Source organism: Molothrus ater, chromosome 4, assembly GCF_012460135.2.
Source record: "Molothrus ater isolate BHLD 08-10-18 breed brown headed cowbird chromosome 4, BPBGC_Mater_1.1, whole genome shotgun sequence".
NCBI classification, from domain to species: domain Eukaryota; kingdom Metazoa; phylum Chordata; class Aves; order Passeriformes; family Icteridae; genus Molothrus; species Molothrus ater.
In genome coordinates this window covers 25322159-25348431 of record NC_050481.2, presented here as the reverse complement: position 1 = coordinate 25348431, position 26273 = coordinate 25322159, and the positions used below count along the sequence as shown (strand labels likewise).

The window sequence follows — 26273 nt, the reverse complement described above, 5'->3', positions numbered from 1 at the left end:
AAGACAGCATTTTGTGTGGCTGCACACCCACATTCAGCAGCATCAGTTCAAACAAAAATTACCATTTTGGAGACAAAAATAAAATAATGAGTGCTGCATATCTTCTTCCTTTGAAGAAAGGTTCTGAGTCTGAAATTTGAACTCAACATTTATAATTCTTGTATTTCTCATAGAGCCACACTAATACAAAGATTCTCTGAAATGGGCCAAATGGACCTTTTGCCCAAATGAAACACATGGTCATTAAAATCTCCCATTATCTTTTTTGTTAAATAATATGAGTAGTAATGTGGTAATGATACTCCAATAACAACAATAACAACAACAGTCTTTGTATGCTGTGTCTTAAAAATCTCTCTTTTCTCTCCTTTTTGCATGTGTGCTCCCTCTCTGTTGTTCTTATTTCTGAGTGTTTTACAAAGTAATATATAATACTTGCAGGACTGGGGGTATAGGAAACTTGAATTTTCCCTTTCATAGTCACTCTAGGTATGGACCCAAACCAAACCATCCCTTAGTTCATGTTCTCTCTAAATCTGCTTGTGCTGACATAGAGCTCAAAATGATCATTTGGACACACCTACTTCTAGTGCTCCAAGTACTTTCTTTTTTACAGTGACTGTTTTTTACCTGATTTTACCAATGGAAAAAAATGAAGTTATTTTGCATTACTAAGAAGTTCCTCAGCTTGGTTGAGCAAGCAGATGTTGACAAGAAAATACATCTCCTATCATCTTTCTACTGGAGGGTTAATATGATAAGAACTCCAGTCTACTTACCCTGTAATTGTTCTTTCAGAAAAAGGAATCTGTGATTGGAACAGAGAAAAGTGCAGAAGAAGAATCTGCAGGCCAGACTTAAGGACTCATCGGTGTAAATGTTCGAGTGGCTTTATTTTAAGTCGAAATAAACAGTTTTGTGAAGGTAATACATGAATTTCTCATCCACTTTATTCTATTACATAAAAAAATTCTTCTATTCTTTTACTTAGTATCTTGAGTTTGAAAAATTACTATGAGCTTTTAAAAATTTCAGTGTGACATTTCAGTTTTGTGTCCTTCCAAGTCTGAAATAGTTTAAAACAAGACCTATGAAAGAGTCACAGATGCTATTCTTGTGAGAAACTTTGGTCTTAGCCTGAGTAGGTAAAGGAGCTTCAGACAAGTAGAAATGCTGATGTGTGCTAATTTAATTTTAAAAGAAGTATGAAACTGGATGTACCACCAAAGGTGAAACATGGAATAATCCAGCAACAAGAAGTCTGTCTGAGGTATAATTTCAAAAAAGACAGAAATACTTAACATGCTTCTAAATATTATCTGGATTGTTTTATTATAAATTTTAAATTTCTATTAATAATACATAACAAAATGCTTTTTAAAGCATCTCTTTCACTACATGACTAGATTTTATAAGACATAATGGCATCAGAATTCCTAGCTTACAGGATTTACAAACTTGCTTGAGCATCAGCCTTCCAGTTCTCAGGAAATTCTCAGGTTTGATTTCTGAATTTCAGCTTTTAATACACTTCTGTTTTGAGGCTTTTACTTAGGTAATGTTGATCCCAAATTTTTAAAAAGAGGTTTTGCTTTAAGACTGTGTCTAATGTACATGTTTTGGATGTGCACAGGATTTAAATGGCACTGGAATCTGTATGAAAAGGCATCTTTTGGTAGTCCTCTAGGCACCTATGCTGGACACACAGAGCACGAGTATATTTTGCTAGAAGGTTTTTAACACTGATTTGAACGAGGTCTGCAAACTTGTTTTCTTATGGTTCATTAGAAGAAACACATTTTTGTGAAACGAATGAAAAAAAAGGGATGTACTTTTTCAGACTATTACTTTGTTTCATTAATCTATTTCCTAAAATTGGCTGATGAGGTTTTTCTGACACAACAAATTATCTTTTTTTTTTTTTTTTTTTGCAGACATTAATGAATGTGGCTTCTGGAATCACGGCTGCACTTTAGGCTGTGTGAACATCCCTGGCTCCTATTACTGCACCTGCCCGAGAGGCTTTGTTCTGCTGCCTGACAGGAAAACATGCCATGGTAAGGAGCTGTAATACACAAACACTTGGAGTATCCTGTTGGAGAGAGTCCTCATTTCACACTGGAACTGCTGAAAGTTTTGTGTATTGCATTGCTGCTTCCAATCCCATGTTATGTAAGCAGGATCGGCTTAAAGTGAGCAAACTGATTTCAGGTGTCGTGTTCAAGGAAGCAGAAGTTACACGTGAGAAACTGTGTGCACTTCTTCAGAGGAGGAAAAAAGAAACAAGTCATGTCTCCAGAGAGACCTCTTCTCAGATTAGGCCCAGTGACACATTCCAGGTGGATCAGCAGTTATGTATTTTTAAATGTCGTCTCTGAATTTGGCCCACTCTCTAAGGATTTGCCCAGTCTGAAAGAGCAGCTCGCAGCATCATGTATTTTATTTTCAGATCAGAGCTGACAGCATTGCTAATATGTATGACATTAGTGGAATTAAATGTGTATGCTCAGCCTACAAATGAATTAAGCCTTTCTGAAGTAAGTCTAGAGCATAAAATGTGAAAAGCTTCCAAGTTTTGAGGTCTTGGAATATTGTCAGTCACTTTTGAAGTGAAGCTTATGCATAGAAAAAGGTCCCTCTACTTTGTTTATTTGAAATAAAACATTGGTATGAGGCCTAAGCAGGAGTGCCAGTGCACACCAATGAGTTCTGTGTGGATCGTGGCAGGATAAGGATCTAGGGTATATTAAATATCACTACTGGAGAGTAAATATAGCCACAGAATCTAACAGAGTCTAGCAGTCAGTCTATTTTAGACTCCAAGAGCTCTGGGCAGGGCCAGGAGTTGGACTCGATGATCTCCATGGATCCCTTCCAGCTCAGGATATTCTGTGATTCTGTAAGAGCCACTTCTTCCTCTTTATTAAGAGGGAGTCAGGAACAAGATTCAGTGACCCAATGTGGGGGTCCAGGGTGTGTGTGACAGCTGCAGAGGGCAGCCAACTGCAGCAGAAGAACTATGGGAGGGCTGCAGCCAGAGGTTACTGGGAGATGGGATATCATTTTGCATCCAAAACAACATTGAGACGCTGTGAAACTCAATCCTGCTTTGGATGACCAGCTTGAACTGTATGCCTGCATTTTGGGTGGCTCAAATGAGATCGAAAACAAAGTTTTTCTAGCACAGGCTAGGGACGCAGGATGGACAATGTGACCTGCAGCACAAGGCAGATGTTCACCAACTGTGCAGTCTGGGAGAGAGACACACACAACATGAGAAGCCCAAGTGCTGGCCAGAGATTTTGATGCTTTGTCCTCCAAGTCCTTTATGAAGCTCTTCATCTAAAGCCAGAAGCTCTGGTCAGAAGGAATTTTCTGGACCCTATTCTCTGTGCTGAAGTAGCTGGCACACTCCAATCCAGAATGCAGTTCTCCTGCAGAAGCAATATTTGCAGGAGCTATGCACCATTTAGGCCAGAGTGTGCTGCTGATTCATAGAAGCAGCTGTGGAAATCTTGCATCGGTTCCAGTCATATGGCACTAGACTTGGGACAAAGAGATGGAGTACTGCAGTGCAGAAGGTGGAAGGAGCACATCTTGTGAAATTGCATTAAAGAAAGACTAAAAAAAAAAAACGTTGGCACTGCAATATTTCTAATAGCAAGTAAAGGAAAGCTCTTGCCAAGCCCTCAGGTGATTTTGCCCTTATGACTTCTAAAATTGACACTAAGGAACATAGTTTTGTTTCTGGAAGGTTCATCTCCTGTTTTGATTGATCTTAGCTCTTTTATACTTGGATTAGTAGGAAATTAGTTCTTCTTCATTCTCTTGGTCTTTTATACTTATTCTTTCAGTATAGATTCTTTGTAGTTTTTAGAACCTGATCTATTTTTGATGAAGTACAAGAAAGAGATTTTTCAAAATGAACTTCTATTTTGCTAACAGATCTCAGAGTATTTTGGAAAAATTAAAGCCTGATAAGTACAATGGCTTCAGGACTCAGCAATTTTGGCTTTCTCCTGGACTGTAATTAGGAGGACATGTGGAAAAAATTTGGAAAAGCAAAACAGAAACACAGCATAACAAACCACAGAAAGATTGCAGAAGTGTTGTACTCTAAACATCACAATTATATTTATTTATATATTTAATTTCCCTACTTTTTCTTCTTCTTCTTCTTCTTTTGCTATTCAAGAAGGTGTTGAAATCTCTTACTGGGGGCTTAGTAAAAATTTTTATCATCATTTAGGATTTTTTTTTCCCCTTAAATTACTGTAGAGCTTATTACCTGTACAACTAATGACACTGGATGTAGTCACGGCTGCCTTCAGACATCTAAAGGCCCTGTTTGCTATTGCCCAGAAGGATCTGTGCTCAAAGTGGATGGCAAAACATGCACAGGTAAGGAACATTTTTCTTAGCTGAAGTCACTGCCAGGCTCTGTTTATTCTTGGCACCAAGAGCCAGAATTGAATGAAGGCGTTTTACACTCATTTTGAACAGCTCTAAATGATTGTACAAGATAATAGAATGTAAGGTGATTTGAGTGCTGACATGAGCAGCATTCATCTTCATTTTTTAATAGATTTTTAGTAGCAGCAACATCCAATATTTGCTGGCCAAGTTCTTTTGTTGTCAGCACAGATCAAGGCATGTCTCAGATTTTTGCTGTGGGAGACATCTAAAATTTATACTTGAGAGGACATATACATACAACATTAAGGCTCGGGTGATAATTTTATTGATGTCATGCACCCCATGTTCAGAGTCACTCCAACTTAGCCACAAATGGAGTTTGTGCAGTCAGAATACTTGAAGCTGCTACACTCAATCCGTCATTCCCCACTTCAGCAATTTTCCAAATTCAAGGGACTGTAACTTCTCAACTGCATCTTTTCAGTCTTAGGGGTCAAGATAGCTCCATTACTGACAGCCTTATGCTGTGAAAAATCCTCTTTCCCTTTTAATCCCTTTCATATCGTGGACTGTACTTTATACATAGATTCAGTCATTATTTCTGTTTTGCTAGCTTATGTAGGTATTGACAGTATAACAGAAAAAAATAACAAAAGAATGGTTTCTTTTTATATGAAATCTTGGTTTGTTTTCTTAGAAAGTATCAATTTGTCATCCTAGCCTAATTAACTTCTGGGGAGACAATTGCATTAATTTGCTGTTTCTATGAATAAAGTGCAAAGTCCGACAAAATTTATTACTTTTTTGTAGATGGGATGAGATTTGCATGGGAGAAGAGTTTCCCTCTCTCTTTACATATCCTACCCTCCCACTTTGTGTTACAACACAACATCCTGTGTTCTGAGTTTTCAGCAAAACTCTGGAACAAGTTGCTACTAATTTGTTTTCACTTCTCTAGTCTTCTGCTTTCAGCAGGAGGCCTTTTGGTAAATCTACCAGTCACTGAGATGATTTGCACTGTAGAAATCCTGAGCAGAGTGAACCATTCTCTTATACCTCTGATTTTGTTGTATTTTATTTTTCTTTTAGAACGGCACAGTAAAATTTTACAAATGCTCTGTTTAAGGTTGTACATCTCCAGATAATGGTGGCTGCAGTCAGATATGCTCTTCCTTAAGCCCATCCTCCTGGGAGTGTGCTTGTTTTCCGGGATATAAGCTTCAGCAAGACAGAAAGCACTGCACTGCTATAGGTGGGTGTCTTGGTATGCCTGCATATTTCTGCCAATAAAAGTAAATCCTTTTTGAGTTCTTTAGGGTGGATCAACTGGGATCCCTTTTTTGCACTGTTTTTAGGTTATTTTGTGAAATTTGGGAAGTATTAGTTGTTAGGAAAGACAAACTATTTTGGAAATAAACCAGAACAAGCACCAGTACATGGTTCTGTCTCCTTCACAGAAAGTTCAATCTGTGATCCATCTTCACCATTTCACTCTGGGCTCCCATACTGTGGAGGCCTGTCCTGCAGTACATGGGTTTGTGCCTTCACATAAATATGGGCATAGTTCCTGCCCAGTGTTACAGACCTGGGGCTGAAGTCTCTCTACTTTGTGAATAGGATAGGGAATAGTCTGCAAAGGACTTTCCAGATAAGGATATTTCTCCCCCTCTGGCCCCAGGAAGCTGAGTGTTTGATGTGCACTTTTGGATTCCAGACCCTTCTGCCCTTTCTAAAAGGGCAGACTCTGGTGATCAGCAAGGTATAAGCAATTGCAAAAGAGACTAGGAAAAGAAAGCTTTTGATTTGTATGTTTTGTTTTTGTTTTTGAGAATGGTATCTTTCTTGCTTTTACTACAAAAGACTTCTCCATATGCAAATTCAAGTTATTCTGGCATTTATGATGATACTGTGAAATGTAGAGAGATGATTGCCTCGAGGCTAAGGCACTCAGTGTGAAATGCAGCAGGACTAGTGACTCCTTCAGTCAGAAATGTTGAGACTGATGCTGTAAACTTATATTCACATTTCTCTTTTATTTCTTAGGCAAGTGGAGTGTAGGAAAATTGCTGTAATTTCTTTTTGCTTCTGTTCCCCATTTTGTCTTTTACTGTTACTTACTTGCAACACTACTTAGGTAGTAATGCAAGTTAGAGATCACTTTGAACTTAGTGCAATTAACACACTGGCAAATTTTAATTGGCAGGTCCTAAGCCATTTTTGTTATTTGCAAATGGCCAAGATATCCGCCAGATCAGTTTTGATGGAACAGATTACACAAGTTTACTTGACTGGCAGATGGGAGTAGTCTTAGCACTGGACTCTGACCCGGTGGAAAATAAGGTAAGGCATTAAAAATGAGAGGATTCTGGAGTGTTGCAAGGACAAAAGGATTGAGCTTTCATGTGCCTTAACCTTTCCTCTGTCAGTGATCTGGATTACGCATTATGCTGCTCCTTGTTCTGTTGCCTGTCAGGAGCACAACTGGTACAGGGTCCCAAACATTAGTTGAAGAGTTTCATCCTTTTTTTATTTCCTTTTTGTACATTGAAGATGATACTTTGCAGAGAATTTCGATGTCTAAATTCACTTCAGGCATGATTTCAGTTTTAAAGAACTTTTGTGTGAGTTTTCTCCATTAAGACTGCAGTGCTGTTTTCTGGAAATATATTGCCGAGTTTCTTCACTGTGTAGTGGTACAAGCAAAAGTATCTTTTATTCTATCCAGCTAAATCTGTATGATCCCTAGTAAGTGTTGGAGTAATCTTAATAAGAATTATTTCCCATGTCCTGATATTATTGAGCAAAACTACTGAATGCTCACAGAGTCTATTGCTCTTCCAAAATGCACTCCTCACATACTAGACAGTGCTGTTGGAAAGAGGAATCTTCTCTCTATAAAGACCTATTTTTCTGTGGCTACATCCTAATGCCCTACTCCTTGCCTGCAGAGTTGGGAAGAATAGGAGTTCAGCTGTGCTTTGCTAAATCTTCTGTGGCAGACAGTTATATTTTCCCATGGAGAGCCTTATTTCTACTGTAAAAGCGTTGCAAAGAAATACTGGATGGTACAGTGAAAGCTGATGAGTAGCTCAGTTAAGTTGTTGGAAGCACCTCAAGGCCCAGATGGACACAGCTAAACAAATGTGAATGTTACCAGATCTGCATTTACAGGAGGAGCACTTCAGGCACTCCTGGAACATCTCCACTTACTCCCAAAATAGGGCCCTTCTGGAGAGGCAGCAGTTGCCCTGTGCTGTGCCAAGTGTGGATCAGCTGTGCCAGGGACTCTGGTGTGCACCAGGGATCCCCTCCTGTGGTGCTGGGTGGCAGAACAGAGGTGGGGGGACATGCAGGGGCCAGCCAGGCTGCAGGAGCCTGGTTGTGTCAGCTGAGGGGCAAGGCAGCACCGCTTTGTGCTCCCAGGGTGTTGAATTAGCTGGGCTAAGGCTAGAGGCTCCCTCTTGTTTTGTTTGACCTCATGGCCAGCATCAAAGCAAAGTTATTTGTTTTGCTGTTACCATTTCCAAAGAAAGCCTCAGCACTACTTTTGATATGGTTGTGCCATGCAATGTTTGCCTCCTCTGGTATTTGGATACAAGATAAAATTTACACATCCTTGGAAAATGCAAACCTGGTTTCCCTACCAGCAAAGAACTTTACTTTTGACCTCAAACTAAGAAACCTCTTCTGGAAATGTTGGAACCTTACAGAATAGACACCTAGCAAAAAATTAAGATAGCTGCAGGATAGAAAAGTGGAAAAAAATACAAGTAAATTTTATACCTCCTTTTCCCCTTCCCAGCTCCTTGATATACATAGGGTGCTGCTATCTTCTCCACACTTGTCACTTTTCAACATGAGCAGCCAGTGAAATGACAACATGCTTCTTTCTGCCTGTTCCTACTTTGGCTTCCTCAGCTGTGCTTCATGTGAAGTAGCTGCTGGCTGAAACAAAACTGCAGGATATTCAGAGGGCTGTATATAGGGCAACCAGGATTTACAGCTAAGCACAATCTGCCTGCAGAAGTCATCCTGGTTGAAGGATAAGTGTCTTTTTATTTGATCAGGGATCACAGGTTACCTGTGCAGCCTTTTGTGAATAAGCAGTTTAGGGAATTTTCCAGACGAAAAAGGTGTTTTAGAAATGGAGTTACTAGACAGAGGAGGTAGAGTAGAAAGTGAGATGAGAACTAATGACACCTTGTCTCTTATTTATTCACAGATTTACTTTGCCCACACTGCCTTGAAATGGATAGAACGAGCTAATCTGGATGGCTCAGATCGTGAAAAGGTTATTCATGGAGCTATGGATACACCTGAAGGCCTTGCTGTGGACTGGATTAACCGTAAATTGTACTGGACAGACAGAGGGTACATGCTACACAGGGCATTTATGCTGAAGCATGCCATTAAATATTTGGAATAAATGATTGGTGATGCAGAAATAGCTGAGATATCCCTCTAGTTCAGTAGTGCTTCCCATTCTGATTGGGTAGTTTTAGTCCCAAGTATATACAGTTGGAAGGTTCTGTAAAACTAAAATGCTGGAAGTTCCCTTGCAGTCTGTATTGTGTTTTTATCTTTGTCTTTCCAAGAAGCAAGGATTTGGACTCAGTTGCAAGGAATCTAAAGCATGCACTGCATGCATACATATGTGCACGTGAATATGTTTCCTTACACTGTTCTTTACTTACATAATCTGCATGTGAGTGGGTGTGTATAGGTGTATCTTTGTATATACATACATATTATGAAAAAGAATAAAAGATAAAAAAGATTATTATGGTATTCAGTACATCTTGGGCAGAAGTCAGCATTGTTGGCAGCTAGAATCATGTTATTGGAGAGTCTTTGTCAATTATCTCTGATAAAAGAGGAATGACTGCTGCCAGACAATGTGCCCACCTTTCAGCTGATACCTAACCTTATATGCAGAGGGAAACAAAAATGACTTTTGATGAAAAGGCAGTTTCAAATCACAACAGATAATGAAGACGCCTTGAAGAGTGGTCATGAGCTTTCAACATGATCCATAATTCGTTAGTCAATAAAAAGTAATTTTGAGTGTTTAGACCACCCTCATTCTCCATTTTAAATATTCTGCTAGTCCACTTCCTCGCTTTTAGGAACAATATTGTCATATGATTGAGCTGCTGTAGAAATATGCCAGTGTTTCTTGTGGAATGGGAGATTATGGTGCTTCTCTCCACAAGACAGAACATATTCAGGGAGAATATGAGAATTTGAACCTGGAACTTCCTTCTCACCCACTGCATTTACCCGTTTGTATTCCACATTTGCAGGATGTATTCTCCTTCCATCTCTGTGGGGCCTTTCTTTGAAGGTTCAAAAAGGCATGGAAGGCTGTAGGTTTGCTTGCAGGTAGAGGCTGATATTTGTTTGGCAAGATGAATATTGCAGCAATAAAATCAGTTTTCTGGAAAAAAGGTGAATTGAAAGATTGGCAATGTAGATTCTATACTTGACTTGGCCACAGATTTTATGAGTAATCTTAAGAACCTTAGCCTCATCATTTCCTGCAAAATAGATGTAATATGTAAAATGACCACTGATTTCTGGATGAAAAATGCTATGTAAAAGTTCTATTTTAAAAAATTCTCTATACATTTGGTAATGGTATTCAGTTAGGAGCTGGTTTTCCCCATGACTCCTTTTAAAGCTAGCATTTATCTATTAGTGATCATACTTGCAATTCATTATTCACCCAAAGAAGGAGAACTTCATGTCTTCTGCAGACCAGCAGGTATTTTATCATCATGCCCTGGACCAGATAATGAAGCTGTAACATGAATTACTTGTTGATAAAGCAGCTAGACATCCCACATCAGCAGGATTACTTCCTGTCGCTGTGAAATGATTTATTACAGCTAAACTAAAGCAGTGCAAAATCTTAGTGCATTCAGCCCAAGAAGGCAATTAAAAAGATGGCAGGGAGGACCTAACAGTGCTCTCTGTGTTGCAGGAAGGTTTGCATTGAGAGGAGCAATCTGAATGGAATGCAAAGAAAAATGATCATCTGGGAGGATCTCTCCCAGCCCCGAGGGATTGCCATTCACCCGTTTGCTAAGTAAGGAGTGATAAACACAGTAAATCATGTAATGCTTGTGGATGATTTTTAAAAATGAGTGTGCAAGCTTTGCCCTTTTGGCAGTCAAAATATGCATTGCTCTCGTGCTGGATTAGTCATTGCCTCACAGAGCTGTGTGAACTGTAATGTTTTATTGCAGGGTTTCTTTCATGAGCTGGGACATGTTCATTTCTCATATAGATTTTAGAAGAAAGTTGGAGCATTAACGATACTACATGCAGTTTAAGCTAAAGATAAGCATGAGCAACTGAGGTCACTGACAGCTGTAGGTGCCTCACTACAAACTCTGATGGCTCCATATCTAGTAGAGTAAAGAAGGTAATCACTTTTAATGAGCTGTGCTTACAAAAATGAAACATGGACCTTTTTTTTGGTCCATGTTTCAGTTTCAGAGGAAACTAAATCTAATTTACTGTTCAGGAGATTTGTTGTTTTAAATGCACCTTCTCTCTTCTTAACTAGTGTTGAAATGATCCCATGTGTTTACATGCTTGATGAAATTCTGGCTGTTTCAATCAATGGCGAAGTCCCATGGATTTTTAGTCAGTATGCTTATAGTAGGAACATTTTAAATCTGGTCCTTTAAATTTTGTTTTGATGCTCACATCCTGCTATAACTGATGAATCAGAAAGAAGCAGGTTTGGGGAGGGTGTTTTGCCAGCTTGCCTCTGCCCATAAAAGACCTGAAAGAACCTTTCAGTAGAGGTCAAATACTATAGAAACATTTTGCAGGAAAACTTTGAAGAAAGGTAGGTTCTGCCAGATTGTTTTCTAGAATTATTGGTAGAGGCAAAGCATGCAAGGGGAAAGGGAGGAGGAAACATCATCAAAACCTAACTTTTTAGAAAGTTAATGGTGAAAGGATGAACAGACATTATGGCAATGTCCATAGTTGAAATATTAAAGAGAATATGAAACACAATTAAAATTCTTGAAAATACTGATCCTTGCATTAGTTAGAGCAAAACTGCTTGTGTAACTAAAGCTAAGTGAATCTCTGAGTTATTTAAGTAAACCTGACAGAAGCAACTGGCACCTGGGAAGATGAGCCCAAACTTCAGATATTATTTGCAATTATAGCTATCCCCATATTGAGTTGCCTTCTAGCATTGTCTGTTCATTGAAAACTGCTAAACACCCAGTGAGTAACACACAGGAATCTAGAGGGAGACCCTGAGAATCATGATTTTATTAAAGGAAGAAGATTCTGAACCTGATATTGGTGTATATTTTTTAAACAACCTTCCTACTTTGGCTTGTTTTTCATGGGTAATGGCTAATTTTAGTTTCATTTGTTTATTGTTGGACCCCTCTTTAGACAAGGGTCTGGCTAATACATAATTTTCTGTTGTCTGGGTTTGCTAAAACACCATCAGCTGTCACATGGAAAATCAAAAAGCAGATATGAAGAGCTGTGGCTGGTTAACATAGTGAGGAGTTGTTTTCCTAAGGTTTCATGCCAGTGAACAGAGTGAGGATTCTGCATAAGTCTCAGTGCAATCACCTGGGGTCTCATGGCAAGCGTGGAAAGATGAGCAGCTAATATGTTTACTTGATGTGTGCACTTTTTCTCCTGTGAGTCAGGGCTGCATTGCTCTGATCTGACCTTTCTGCTTTGAAAGAACTCCACGGAGAGGAGGACAAACATTTACTTACTGACTCCCTGTATTCATTTTGTTTTCTGAAGGAGATTATTCTGGACTGACATGGGGGTCAACCCGCGGATTGGCAGCTCTTCGTTAGAAGGCTTCGATCGCCGGGTCATAGCCAGCACTGGCCTGCTGTGGCCCAGTGGAATAGCTCTGGACTACTTGGCTGACAAGGTGTACTGGTGTGATGCTAAGCAGGCCGTGGTTGAGAGCGCAAACCTGGATGGTTCTGGTCGTCGAATTCTTGCACAGAATGATGTAGGTGAGGCTTTGGGGTTGATAATTACCTACTGCTGGTTGTCCGTGTGTGTGTGTGTGTGTGTCTGCATATGTGCATGAAAACTACTGGCCAGCTGCTGTGCTATTTATCCCATGCTATGTTGAGGTTAATGACAGCATTTGAGTTCTTCATTTTGTTACCCAGCTGACTTTTATTAATTTTAGCAAAAGCATTTCTTTCTAACACTCTCTGCTTTTATTAACCAGTCACTTTGCATTGCACAGAGAGGTTTGTGCGATGCCTTCTTTCTGCCTTCATAGAAAAATGAAAAGAATAAAAGAATAAAAGAATAAAAAATGTGGTTTGCTTTTCCCATGCATGGCTGCTTAGTTTAATTCAGGTTTTGCTGTGTTTATTGCATCAGTGAGTTGTATTGACAAAAGAAGAAAGGGAATTAATCTTGGTCGTTAAGGTCCTTGAGCAGCAAACCTGTATCTGCAGCATTGAGCACTGGAAGGATTCTAAACACACAATAGATACCAAATGAAAAATGATTTTACAATGGGGTGGTAGTTTTTATGGCTAAGATTTCTGCTGCTTGACACATAACTGTGCTGTTCTGAAGCAAAAGAACAGAGGTGTTGGCAACAAGGAACTGATGTTGTACCACGTCTAAAGTAAACCATGTGTTTAAGAATCTTGTACTTGGCAAGTTAGTTTCTAGAGAGGACGATTTCTTTTGATCATGGGATCTCTCTGGGGACCATTTTGTAGGTGTGCATACAAAACATGGGCAGAGTGAGGACTCATAGCTCAATGCCATGACTGCTGTGGGTAACCTTACGGTTACTTTGTCGAGCAGCCTCTGTTCTAGCCTGTGCTCTGGGAAGACTTGTGTTCATCACCAAAGCCAGATACCCTCCCAGTCTTTTGGAGGTGACCAAAGTGAGATCCTGGAGGAATAAGTGTTCTCCAGTTTATAAGACATCAAAAGGCTCAGGAAGTAATTTCCTAGTAATTTCCAGCCTTCTTCTCTCTTCCCTTTGCTCCCACGGCAACTGCCTCCTCCAGGAATGGGGCAGATCCGCAAAGGAGGACCTTGAAATCTGATCCAAGTTTCATTTTGTTTCTCCACAAGGAGTGGGACAGTGTCTTACAGGGAGCAAAAAGAGAAGGAGAGCTAGGAGCACTATAGAAACATGGATTATGTTAAAGGAGCAGCGATACAGCTGTTACGAGGTGAGAGAAAAGGACACGAACATCTGTATGCAAGGAAGTGAAAAGAGATGAAGGCCTGTAGGGGTATGAATTTAGAGAAGCATGTCCTGATCATTTGCTAATGCTGCTAGTGAAGACTGGAATTCAGAAAACAGCTGTACACTGGAGGACGGAAGGTGGCACCTCTTCATAGATGTTCTGCTGTAACATGAATTTTTATTACAGCAGCTCCCTCTAGTGCCCCTGTACTGAGAGCTCATTCAGTCGAGCTGCATGCAAAACAGGTTAAATTATTTCTGCTCTTCCACCTAACCCCATTTCAGCTGTAAGTACAACAGCCCATAATAACCTGCCCGAGGCAATGAAGAATACAACCATAACTTTTGTTTATGCAGTGGGCCGCATTTGCACTGTTCCTGCTGTCTCCACTGACTGACGCTACACTTCTGACTATAATCCTTAATGTATTTGCAAAATAAGAGGTTAATAAAATGCTGGACAAAGCAGGGTGCTGTTTGTGAATAGTGCAAACTACAGATCCTAAAACTGTGAGGAAATGTTTGGGTGTTTGGGGACAGTATCTAGATCTTGCTCTAGTTGTTCAAATTTAATGGGAAGAAAAGGTAAAAACCAAGATCAGTGACTAAGCATGGGTCAGTGGAGGTAGTTAGATGCCAATAATACACTCTTCAAATAACACTAAAGAACATTTACACAGTGTCTTAGAAATTTTTTTTGTAAAGGACTGGGTTTTTTTTTCAGTTTATTTGTGAGTTGAATTTAAGATATACCAACACATACTTCTTTCCCAAGGTTCTAATGGTTATCTGTATTGGTTATCTATTGTGTTGTTTTCTTGTTTGCTTGCCTTTGATTTTTTTTTAAGTTAATACATGTTGGGATCCCAGTTTCATTACTGAAATGAAACACTACCTAGTTGGGGTCTACATCAAGAAGCAAAAAAGACCATAAAAATCATATGCTTAAAAAACATACCTTTCAGAGGGGCTCAGACTGCAGTGGGAGAGTGCAGTGCCACTGAGGCTCTCAGGACCACAACAAAGCAAACCTGCTTCAGCCAGGAAGCGTCCACTCTGAAGCCAGGTGTACACCCATGGAAGAATAGCATGTGTTCTTACCTTCCATTGCAAAAAGCTTGCCCAAAGACTACCTTGAAAGCAGGAGATTTCTGAGTGTATAGAAAAAATGCATAGTCCCAGGTGAACTAATGACAATTTTCTATCATGAGAGATTAAAAAGAGTCAGAATCATTTTGCAAAGATCTTTATGTCTGCCATTATTTATATGAAATTACTCTTAGGATTCTGAATTGCTGAGCTTATCTCTGGAAGTCAAACTAGGGATCTGAGTTTTCCTAGTGCAGATCATATTGTGCTACCAAGGAAAAGTTCCTGTGCTCTGAACTTGGGGTGGAATTTCTTGCAACTACAGTTAGTCCTATAATTGTTAGGTGCCTGGTTGAAGCTGATGTCTAGGATCCTGTTGTCATCAGTGAAAAGAGAGGAAGTTACCTGGATGACCTATTGCCTCCTGTGGTTTATTTAGCTGGCTGTATGCCCCTGTGCATTGCACTTGTGTGTACTTTTGGCACTTGCAGAGGCCACACACTGGCTTTGGAGTCAGTGGCTGCAGTGTCTGCAGCTCCCAGGCTGCCCTGGCACAGGATGCTTGTGCAGGATGACATATGCCATGAGCTCCTTTCCTGCTTGCACTGGGAAGGCTGCAGAAGGGGCTGTGCACCTCAGCAGCTCTCTGCCAGCCCACGTCGTGGCAGAGGAGGGAGGTACTCTAGTTCTGAAAGGCTGGTCCCAAAGCTGCCTCAAGGAATGATGATGTGTGAGGTAGAAGCATCTTGTGAACTAGGTCTGGTTGGAAGCCATAAGAAGTATAAAGTGTGAACTGAGCCAGGAAAGTGTCCCAGCCTCCCTTGCTAAGAGCGCAAGTAACCTGTGCCTGTGGTCCATTGCTCATTGTGGTATCTTCTGAGTCCCCAGGACAAAAGAGAAATTGAGAATCTGACTCCATGTTCTCAGAAGGCTGATTTATTATTTTACGTACTTATATTAAAGAATACTATACTAAAACGATACTAAAGAATAGAGAAAGGATACTTACAGAAGACTTAACAAGATACTAATGAAAAACCTGTGACTCTCTCCAGAGTCCCAACACAGCTGGATGGTGATCGGTCATTAAGTAAAAGCAATTCACCTTTTGGATAAACAATCTCCAACCGCACTCCAAAGCAGCAAAACACAGGAGGAGCAAAGGAGATAATATTGTTTTTCTTTTTCTCTGAGGCTTCTCAGCTTCCCAGGAGAAGAAATTCTGGTGAAGGGATTTTTCAGAAAACATGTCAGTGACAGTGCATGAACACTTATCCCTCCCCATGGGAAATCAAAGGGAGCACAGGCTATGGCTAAGTCCCTGTGTTAGACGTTGATCTATATGCAGACAATGCTTTCCTTTACAGGGTTTCTTGTGTGTGTTCTACAGATGTGGAAATGACAAACCTAATGTCTTTGTAGGGCACCCTTTTGCTGTAGCTGTGTTTGAGGACCACCTGTGGTTTTCTGACTGGGCTAGGCCGTCACTGGTGAGGGTGGACAAGAAGACCGGCCAAAACAGGGTACGTCTGCGAGGCAGCATGCTGAGACCCTCATCAGTGGTTGTAGCTCATCCTTTGGCGAAACCAGGTACACTGCAAAAATCGAGCAGTCATTCCCTTCCAGCCTCCTCTTGTTCACTGATACCAGTAAAATAGATGTCCCTGGCTAGAGGATTATCTTCTCAGAAATAGGCTCTTTAAAAAGCCTTGCATAGTCAGACTGGCATTCATTGAAAGCATCATCTGGGCATGTCTCCCAGGAATGCTGACAGATTTATGTTCATGACCAAGAATAGATGCTGATCAATTGCCATGAGGCTACCACAGTCTTCTAATTCCTATTTATCCTAGTCTATTAGCACCCCCCCCCCCCCCCCCCACACACCAGTAATAAAAAATGACATGGGGAAAGATTTTGTGAGATTTATTAGTTTTTGATCAAATAATTTGATTTTCTGTTGGGAACAATCCCCCTGTAAGCAGAAACGAGTAATTCAATAGGTCAGGATTGAGAGAAGGTAATCACAGGTTCCTTATGTCCTTGAAATATTAGGACTCTAAATATCAAAGGAGAAACAATAAAGGAAATAAAATTTAAAAATGTGGTACATGCATTAGATACAGAGTACATGAATCTCTTTTTTCTGACAGGGGCTAGGTGATAATATCTACGCTTTACTATGTGCATTTGTTGTTATATAAAAAAAAAAATTAAATCCTAGTTTTTGTCCTTATTCTAGCTGCTTCAACTCTGCATATCTAAACAGAGATGTTTACTGAAGAAGCAGCTTGTTAATTTTCCTGTTTTTCCTCATTAGGGGCAAATCCTTGCCTTTATGAGAATGGAGGCTGTGATCAGATCTGTGAAAACAGTTTTGGAATTGTCCACTGCAAGTGCTATCCAGGATTTGTGAAAACTCAAGGCAGAAAATCCTGTCGTGCTCTGGATTCTTCCAACTCAACAGCAGGTACAGTCCTCCAGCTCCCAAAAAGCCCCCCCTCAAACACTTGACGATCCTGACAGGGAGCACTGGAAAAATTCACCTTGCTCTAAAATAAGGAATGATGGTTTCTCTGAAGAATGAAAATGCTGGAATGCTGTCCTTGGGACAGCAAGGCAACATATGTTGTCTGACCACTGTAATTCTTCCCTTGGCATTTTAGCAGTGAAAAAAGTGTGTGCAATGCTGACAATTATTGTGAGCAATGAATCACATTTCTTCTCTTTTGTATTTGAGAAAACTCACCAGTGAGTGCTTTTAGGAATAATTTGATGTCAGAAACAGGTTAGTCTGGGAGGATACTGATGCTTATATTAGAAGGAAACCACCATGATTATTGGAAAATACAGAAGTATTTGAAAATCAGATGGCTATTTCAGTAGATTTAAATACTCTATGTCATTTTTTTCTTGTCTTTTTCAGGAAGTGTCTCTGTGCACAAGGAGGTAATGCCAATGCCACCACCAGAGACTGTGCTCCAGAGCACACGGAGCACTGGGATTTTTAAGGATGCAGACAATGGGGAAAAGCAGAAAATAATTTTTTTTACTGCTGAAATCATGGTATCAGGTATAGTCTGATGGTTATCTTCCTTATGCTTACTCTGAGGCTCTGAACAGGTTTATAGAGCAGAAAGAAGTAATAGACCTTAAAGAAAAAAAGGTTCATTGTTGAGACTGATGGTATTCATGCTCTTAAGCTTCTAACAAAAACTTGGGTCTGTGCAATTATTCCAGGTAGGACTGCTTTTTTTTGTTTGTGTCTTTATTCCTTGGCTATATCAACAAAAATTGATAATATTATCCTAGTCTAGAGAACAAACATTTTTAATTAGGAACACTTGAGAAAGTTTCTCCCTTAGGTTTTTAAGTATATTGCATTCCTTTAAAAAAAGTTAAAATTAAGCCCATTGAATTCTACAAATCTTTGATGACACTAGATCATTAACATTTGCAATATGTTTTGAATAAAATATTCAGAAATCCTGATATTAAGTGACATGTCAACTCTATCTAGACAAAGAGAACAGCTGCAGTGATTGCATTGGCTTGCCATTATTAATCCTGGAGAGCTAAGTTTCAAACTTTGACTGTATGTTGTGGTTTTCTCAGTTTTTTTTTTCTGTAATATAGATATACACTACCTCCTTTGATATTTCCAAATACATCTAGTGGTTTTTCTTTTGTTTTGCTTATGCTGTAGATGAAGATGACTGCACTGCCCTAGAATGTTATGTCAATGCAGAGTGTGTTTTGCTGGAAGATGGTGCTATGTGCCAGTGTTTGAAAGGATTTACCAGGAAGGGGAAATCATGCTATGGTAATTAAAAACATTATTATAACTTTTGAAAAATTGTAGACTGGGGGGGAGGAAGAAAATCTATCTCCTTTCACACTGGCAGCTCGGCTGTGTGAGGCATCAGAGAAAGGTCAATAGTATAAAAGGGATGATGAGCAGAAAGCATGTGAGATGAAATGGCTAATTATCACATGCCTTTTTTCCCCTTGAGCCATGAGTGTTAATCCTATTAATATTAACAAGCAATAACACAGATAATAGAAGTATAATGTATTTATTTGTAAAAATTGACTAATTATAAAAGCTCAGTCCATAGACGTTACAGTTAATGTATAATTTAGACATAAGAAATCTCTTCAAAATTAGTATTCCTGATGTAATATTTGTATAAAAAAGTAGTTTCTTTCTAGCACTAGAAAAAGACTCTAATAGCCATGCAAAACATTGCCCAGGGTGATCTTTAAGTTTCTGGACTTATTTGCAACATAAATGAAATAACTGTTTTGCTCTCACAAAGGTCAAGAGAGGAAGGTGTTAGAAACAGAAAAAAAAATGCCACTTGGTGGCTAAGTGTGAAGACTCAGAAGAATCTGTGTTGCTATGGAAAGGGAAAAAATTGTAAGCTGCAATGAGCATACATTTTTTCCACTGTAGTACTTTTTCTTTTTTTAAGCCTATGCATCCTTTTATAAAACAAAGTTGCTAAATGCTCTTAGAGATCTTTTCTAATTTAATAGATTATATGATTGTATAACATAAAGCTGGTTTTGAATCAGATCATTTCCTCTGAACAGTTTTTCTTTAAGCAAATGATATTTGTGATATCATTTTGTTGACTCTCTTGGATTTTAGAACACCCCCGTCAAACTTCATACCAAAAAAGACCACAAAGTCCTTCTCTTCCCATTTGCTTCACGTGCACAACTGCCAAGTGACAGCAGAGTGTGAGGGAGCTCTGTGGTGCAGATGTCCCAATGTACTGACTGATGTGCTGGTTCCTGACCCAGTGTCCTGTCCCTTGCTGTGTCCCACAGACGTGGACGAGTGCGCGGCACGCACGGACGGCTGCAACCGGAGCGTGTCCCACTGCATCAACACGGAGGGGCGGCTACGTCTGCCAGTGCCTGGGCGGCTACACGGGAGATGGAGTCCATTGCCATGGTAGGGGCACGTGTGAGGGCTCTGCCCTGTCTGGAAGGCTGAGGCATTTCTGCCCCTGTAGGTGCCTTCCTCCCTGTTTGAAGCGTGGTAACATCAGCAATTGATCAATATGCAAAGCTTGTACTTGTCAGTGAATATCTCCTCTCAGTGTTTGCACTCTTCTTGGTGGCTATAGAAAGAGAGAGAGGAGGAGGGAAGTGGAGGTGAAGCAGTAGAGCTTTATTGGAAATCGTTGCCATGAATATAAACGAAAGCAGGTATTGAGTGTGTCATAATACTCATCAAATAATTCCAGGTCTGTTTAATAGGCATGAGGTTCAAGGTGTGACACTGACAACTTGAGTACATTTAGAGTCTTGTTAATAATCAGACCCACTGATTTTCCCATCCAGCTCTAATGCCAGGTCTTTAGTTCATTCCCTACGTCTCTTAAATTCTTAATCCATTTTAGTGGTAAATATGAACAGGAAGCTTTTTCTCTCCAGTATTTGACTAGCACACAGTTTGTTCAGAGCTTTATGAGAGTCTTGCCTTCTCTTCTGTCCTTTTCTTTTACTTTTTTCCTTTATAGCCTAACTCAAAGCCCAATAAGTTTTAACCAATTCTTACATAATCTTTACTGGTCTTGGTTCTTTAACACTGATTAGGATGACTGAAAAATTAAAAACAATATCATTATTATGTGTAGAATGTGGAATGTATCAGAGGCAGAAGCATCAAGAAGGCCTTTTGCCTGCAGGGGTCAGAGGAAGAGCTCATGTCTTTGAGGGTGTTTGGAAGTGCAGATGGAAGTGCACACAGAAGTTACAAGATCCTCTTGCTGACCCAGCACAACCTAGAAGGCAAATCCTCAAGCAGCCCTGGGCTTTACTGTCTTACTTACCACTGCACTGTGGAATAGTTGTTCAGGATGTAGTACCTTCCACTGTCACTGAAAACCAGTCTATTATTTTCCTGAAGTCTTTTAAGTCCAGAAAATAGATTCTCAGCTGATAAAAGATGTAGTATTACTAAGATGTAAACATAACTGAAACTAATTTTGTGTTCGATGACTTGAAATGTACTATGAAAGCCAGAAACTGGTAAGTGACTTTGTGCTTCAGTTGTAAGTGCCTGCATGCATGCACAGTGTCCAGGAATGTGATGGTATGCTCAGTGATAACACACAATGAGTTCATATGGTGTTGGTGAAATCACATTTTATGAAATATGCTGCAGCAGTTGTATTCCCCTCCTCCCCCCCTTTCTTTTAAGTGCTCTGAATTTTCTGTTTTGAGCTAGATCGTGTTAATTTTACTGTAAAAAAATTCCAAGCAGTTTAAGCAATCATTTCACAAAAATTCGGGAAGCAGATCTGTGATTCCCTGAAGTAGACCTGGCACATTTATTCTGCTGACAGTCATAAAATGAATCAAAAGCTCCCAAACTCTGCTGTGTGAACCAAAGGTTTCACCTTTGAGGGGGGTGCTTCATCACTTAGCAAGGTGCAGGTGGCCAGCCTGGCAGGAGCTGCTGCCATGGGCTTTGGAGAGAAGGTGTGGGGGCAGGACGAGGGTGTGCAGCAGAATGGGGGTGAGAGATGTGTATGAACCTAACATGGCCTCTGAGCCTGGAAACTCTTGTAGTCAGAGAGCCTCTTCACAGTCACTCAGAACCTCACTTATTGAAGTGTTTACACAAACTGAATAGACCTGTAGGTTTCTAGACACTTTTCTTCTGCCTAAACTCTTGTTAGGCTGAACTAGGTGGGTGGTACAGGGGCTGGCAGCTCCCCACTCCCAAACCCTTCTGCAAGAATGCCAACATATAGATGCAGGCTGCAAGCTAGGACTAGCAATGCCAGGAGAATGCATCTGGTACAAATAAGTCTCCTCTTCAACTCTGCTGTACTTGTTACATTTCTTGGGGAAGCCTTTTCCTCCTTCTCCCTGTGGAGAGTGTCTACAGCAGCACAGCATGCTCTTGCTATAGGAAGTAGGCTGGTTGCTTTTCCATTAGGCTTTCCATGGAGGCATATTTGCATAGGGAGAGGTCTCTGGAGTTTTCCTCCACTGCCTGGGGAGAGCAGTGCTGCTACTGCTGCCCTTTTAGCCGATGCTCTGAGGCATTTCATTCTTCTAACTGCAGACTGTTTGGGTGACAGATATTGATGAGTGCAAGACGGGGTCCCACACCTGTGGAGAGAACATGACCTGCACAAATACAGAAGGAAACTTCACTTGCTCGTGTGCTGATCATGCTTCCGGAACTGGCGACGGTTGCAGTGAGTAAATGGAGAGAGCAAATACAACAAAGTGGCCCTAAATTAAGAGCTGTGTCCTTAGATAAATTGTTATACCTGGAAACTAAGGCACCCCTGTATAGTAACATCCTGACCAGATTGTGGATCCATTTAGCATTGCCTTTAGGAGGCTGTTCTGTGGTGAGCTAAGGAGAACAGATCCAAGTTTAATAAGGAAATATCTACATTGAGGTTCAATGTAAATTTTTTACTGTCTAAATGTACCAACAAATCTATCAAATGTCATTTACAATCTACAGCAGAAGTAAATACTCCTTGGAACATTTTTTTGAGGGTAATTTCAGTCAGTGCCATTTTTCAAACTCCCCATGCCTTCTGTTACTTTTCAGAAGGCTAGCAGAGGAAATGCACATGATTTAAGTGCCATTTGATTCTGCAGTATAAGCTTGTCTTTCAGTTCCAGTCACTAATTGTTCAAAAGGGCTCTGAAATTCCTTAGAAAATCTGATTATCAATTTACTGAAGGGAACTGCTAAAAGTTCAGCACTAGTGACTATCTGACCTTCATTTTGGTGCCTCAGTGAGGTAGCAGCATTCTCTGAAATTGAGAGTGACTCATTCTTTTACTCTGTGTCAACCCACTTGGTCAGAGTGAATTTTACTCCAGATTGAGTGGCTTTCTGATGATGGAGGGACATTGACACAGAGCTGTTTCTTCAGAAAAACAAGGAAATTACGGTTTTCTTAAATAGAGCACCTATCAGGATTTCCACTCCCATTTCAGTCACTTAATCTTTCAGTAGTTTCAGGTGTCACTCAGGAAATGATGATTTTAAATGATGCATGACTTGGAAATAATGTTTCCTAGGTCCCTCATGTGTCAGTCTGATCCCATGTCTTTGTAGACGTTAACACACTGTTTTAGCTCTTTGCCTAATAAGCTCTTTTAGCAAGATGAAATTTTCTTTGCTGAATGCATGCACACCTGGGGTTCACTATAATCACTCATCCCTTTCTATTCAGGCTCTCTGCCATGGCAGTTCTCCTGCAAATGAAATTTTAAAGCCCAAATGTCATTGAAGGTCATGTTGCAATAAAACTGGTGTGAGTCATAGAACTGACCCCATAATCGTATGAGAATGATCAGGTGTGTCTCTGCCAATCCATGCTGCCAGAAACTCTTTGCCATGCAGCTGTTTTGTTCTGACCTACAGGTTTGTTGTAGCAGCCAAGTAGGCATGAAAGCACTCCTTTTCTGTAAGGGCATGTCTGCACTGTGGTCATGCTGTGCAGAGATATTAGTGCTACCTTTAAAACCAGCTGGTTTGGATAGGTGTGTAGGTGGCAGCAAGTGTGATTCAGAGCAGGCTGCAGTCCACTTTGGCAGAACCATGGGGCTCCCTGCTCCCCCAGTGATGCTCTTATCTGCACCTGAACTAGCCTGAAACAGTAAAAAATATGATCTGCTGTCACACATAGGTGCAATTAACTGAATGGCAGCAGAGTAGAAACAATTTGCATAAGAATGACAAGTTTCTTGTAAAAGCTTCTGAGATCCAAGTGCATGAAATACAGTCACCCTTCACCTCTGCCTCTCACTCTGGTGATTTATACATAGTAGAGATTTACCATATGTCAAAGCTGCATAAGTTGCAAAAATCATTTCAGAGTAAGTACCTAGACAGTTGGTCCCATTTTTCTTCAGGGCTGGGCTCATACAAGTAAACACACAGAACTCAGTCAATCACTGTGGGTCTTTCACTGTAAATCTAAAATATTTATATATTTGTATACTATATTAATATATTAAGATATTACTGTATCATACTAATAACACTATTAATATATTAATATATATATATTTATAAAAATAAATTATATATAATATAGAAACAAGAATAATTATAAATATAATCTATAATTTATATATTTATAAATAATATTTCCATATCAATATAACATACTTAATAATTTTATCTATATTTATGCTTGCCTAAGTCTGATAACAGCATAAAAAGATAGGAAAAAACAAGTAATTAATAGAAATTGGATATTTTTGCCTAGTTTAGTACCTTGAAGTTCTGGGACTCTTCATAAGATTATGTTACCAATGAGGCCAAAAGTTTGAGATGTCCTTTTGAAACTCTCTGTTTCAGAATCTACTGTTCCCCCAGCTGCTGTCAGCAGTGAGTACACTACAAAGGCTGTGCAAGGTGATGTTGTAGGATGTCCTCCTTCGTACGAGTCATACTGCCTCCACGGTGGAGTGTGCAATTATGTTTCTGACCTGCAAGACTATGCTTGCAAGTAAGTACAGAATTTGTATTTTCTCTGCTGAACAATGGCACCCTTGGAATGCTACCCTCAGTTTACTGCAGGCAGTGAAGAGTTTGTCCATGAATGATCTGCTCATCCCTCATGTCACTCATTAGCAATTGAATCTCCTCTTTCCTGTAAGTCATCAGTGTAATTTTCAGTGCATGGCCACTCCATTGCAATTCATGGTAGGATTGGATTTGTTCCCTGAGCACTTGATTCTTTACTTTGGAAATGGGTGGTAAGTTGTTAAATGACTTGAAAGACATGCCTTCTCTCTCTCCTGTACAGTCCTCCTGACTGCACCTCCCTGCTGGCCTTGCTGTTCATGTGTAGCATTCACTGGGATGGAACAGTACACCTCTGTCTTGCCTTCTCTGACTGGGGCCAGGGAGCAATCTTCTGGTGTCAGCATCTTCCATTACAGACAGGCAGAAATGGATAGGATATAATTGCCCTCTTAAAAACAGGAAGAGTTACAATGAGACCTCAAATTTGAAACCCACTTCCCCTGTCGATATTTTTAACCCTGTCAATATTTTTGTGAAGCCTAATTCTGGGTTCCCCAAAAGCAGGTACTTATAAATCAAGGAGAATCTCATCTCCTCAGAAGTCAGCCTTGGCTTAGTCAATGTGACAACCTAGTTCCATGGGGTAATCATTTCTTCAAAACTTTTAGTGCTGGCATTTAAGTGTGTAACCTGATTATATTTGAAGCTGTACTCAGAATCTTTCTTCAAAATCAAGCATAAAATCTTTGCAATGGGACAAATCCAATGCCTGCCTCCTCCCCTGGGGTCACAGGTGGTAAGTGAGGACCTGTACAGGGGCTGGATGCTGTTCCAGGGTAGGCAAATCTCTCTCTGTGTCTCAGGCTTTCCTATTTTGAAGGATGAGTGGTCTCCCCTGCCTACAGACCTCTGTACCAGCAGGAATATGAAAGAACGTGTCTTGTGTGCATATGTGGGAATGAAGTCAATGCTTTGTGCTGTGGATCTCTTGAGCTCAGCAAAGCCCTTGGGCAAAGACATTACTGGAGACAGACTCAGGGTCATCTCTGGTACTTTCTGAACTACCTATCTCTGGGTTTGAATTTTTAGTGTAACTTTTAGAGGCATAGTAAAGTATCTATTTTCACCTTGGAAGTTTCTTCTTTAGAAGAGTCTAAACCTGCAGAACTTTCAAATTGGATCACATTTATTTTTCTTTTATTTGTTAGGTGTTAGTGCATAATGAGAATTGAAATGTACATATTTTTCAGTTTTGGAAGTGGAAGCAGTAAAAAAATTTAAGAGCAACCTTGCTTAGCCATGGTGTTGGGATATGTGCGTGGGTGATGCTGGATTCTGTCCCCGCTGAATCCTCACTAGATGGCAGCATTCATTCATGTAGACTCCGATTTATTAACTACAGGGGAGAAGGAATGGAAAAGTGTTATCCAGCAAAAACCTCATACCAAATATGATTTGTATTTTAATTAATAAATGATCATACACTAGAAAGTAGATCTGCCAGCATGTTTGAAATTCATTGTAATTTAACATTAAAAAATTAGCATTTTTTCTGCCTTCCAGTGCACACACATTCTAAATTTTAACAGAGTGAGAGTGCTTGTGCCTGACTTAATAATGAATGCTGATATAACGTTTTCATGACATTAGGTAAAAGCTGCTGCAGGTCAAATCCTGCTTCTTTTTCTCATCTGACTAGCTCTTGGACTTGAGTAAAATTAGACAAATTAGAATTGCGATGAGTTGAGCCTACATTGCTGAGGGATTGTTATGAACTGAATAGACTTTTCCTTTTTTTCCATTTATTATTTATGTCTTGCCTTGTGTAGTAAAACTAGGCTGAGATGATTTTTTGGATGTATTTCTCACTTTCTAGTAATTTTGATTTGAGGGTTTCATGCATCAATAGGATATTTCTGTGTTGGGTTTTACAATGGTAAAACCAATCAAATAAACAAACTGTGTACAGAAAAAGCTTATATTCAAAGTTTATATTCAAAT

At 39.9% G+C, this 26273-nt stretch overlaps 1 protein-coding gene across 1 annotated transcript in view; it reads left to right on the top strand.

Annotated features, from left to right (window-relative positions):
• The window catches only part of EGF (epidermal growth factor), a 57791-nt gene that overhangs the window by 20687 nt on the left and 10831 nt on the right, over positions 1 to 26273 (top strand). The window contains 16 exon segments of the mRNA XM_036381966.1: positions 799 to 924; positions 1935 to 2057; positions 4279 to 4401; positions 5543 to 5668; positions 6620 to 6756; positions 8639 to 8787; positions 10400 to 10504; positions 12214 to 12437; positions 16163 to 16330; positions 17061 to 17210; positions 17667 to 17813; positions 18447 to 18563; positions 19577 to 19644; positions 19646 to 19703; positions 21847 to 21966; positions 24102 to 24252. Of these exon segments, the coding sequence (XP_036237859.1) occupies positions 799 to 924; positions 1935 to 2057; positions 4279 to 4401; positions 5543 to 5668; positions 6620 to 6756; positions 8639 to 8787; positions 10400 to 10504; positions 12214 to 12437; positions 16163 to 16330; positions 17061 to 17210; positions 17667 to 17813; positions 18447 to 18563; positions 19577 to 19644; positions 19646 to 19703; positions 21847 to 21966; positions 24102 to 24252 (2092 nt within the window).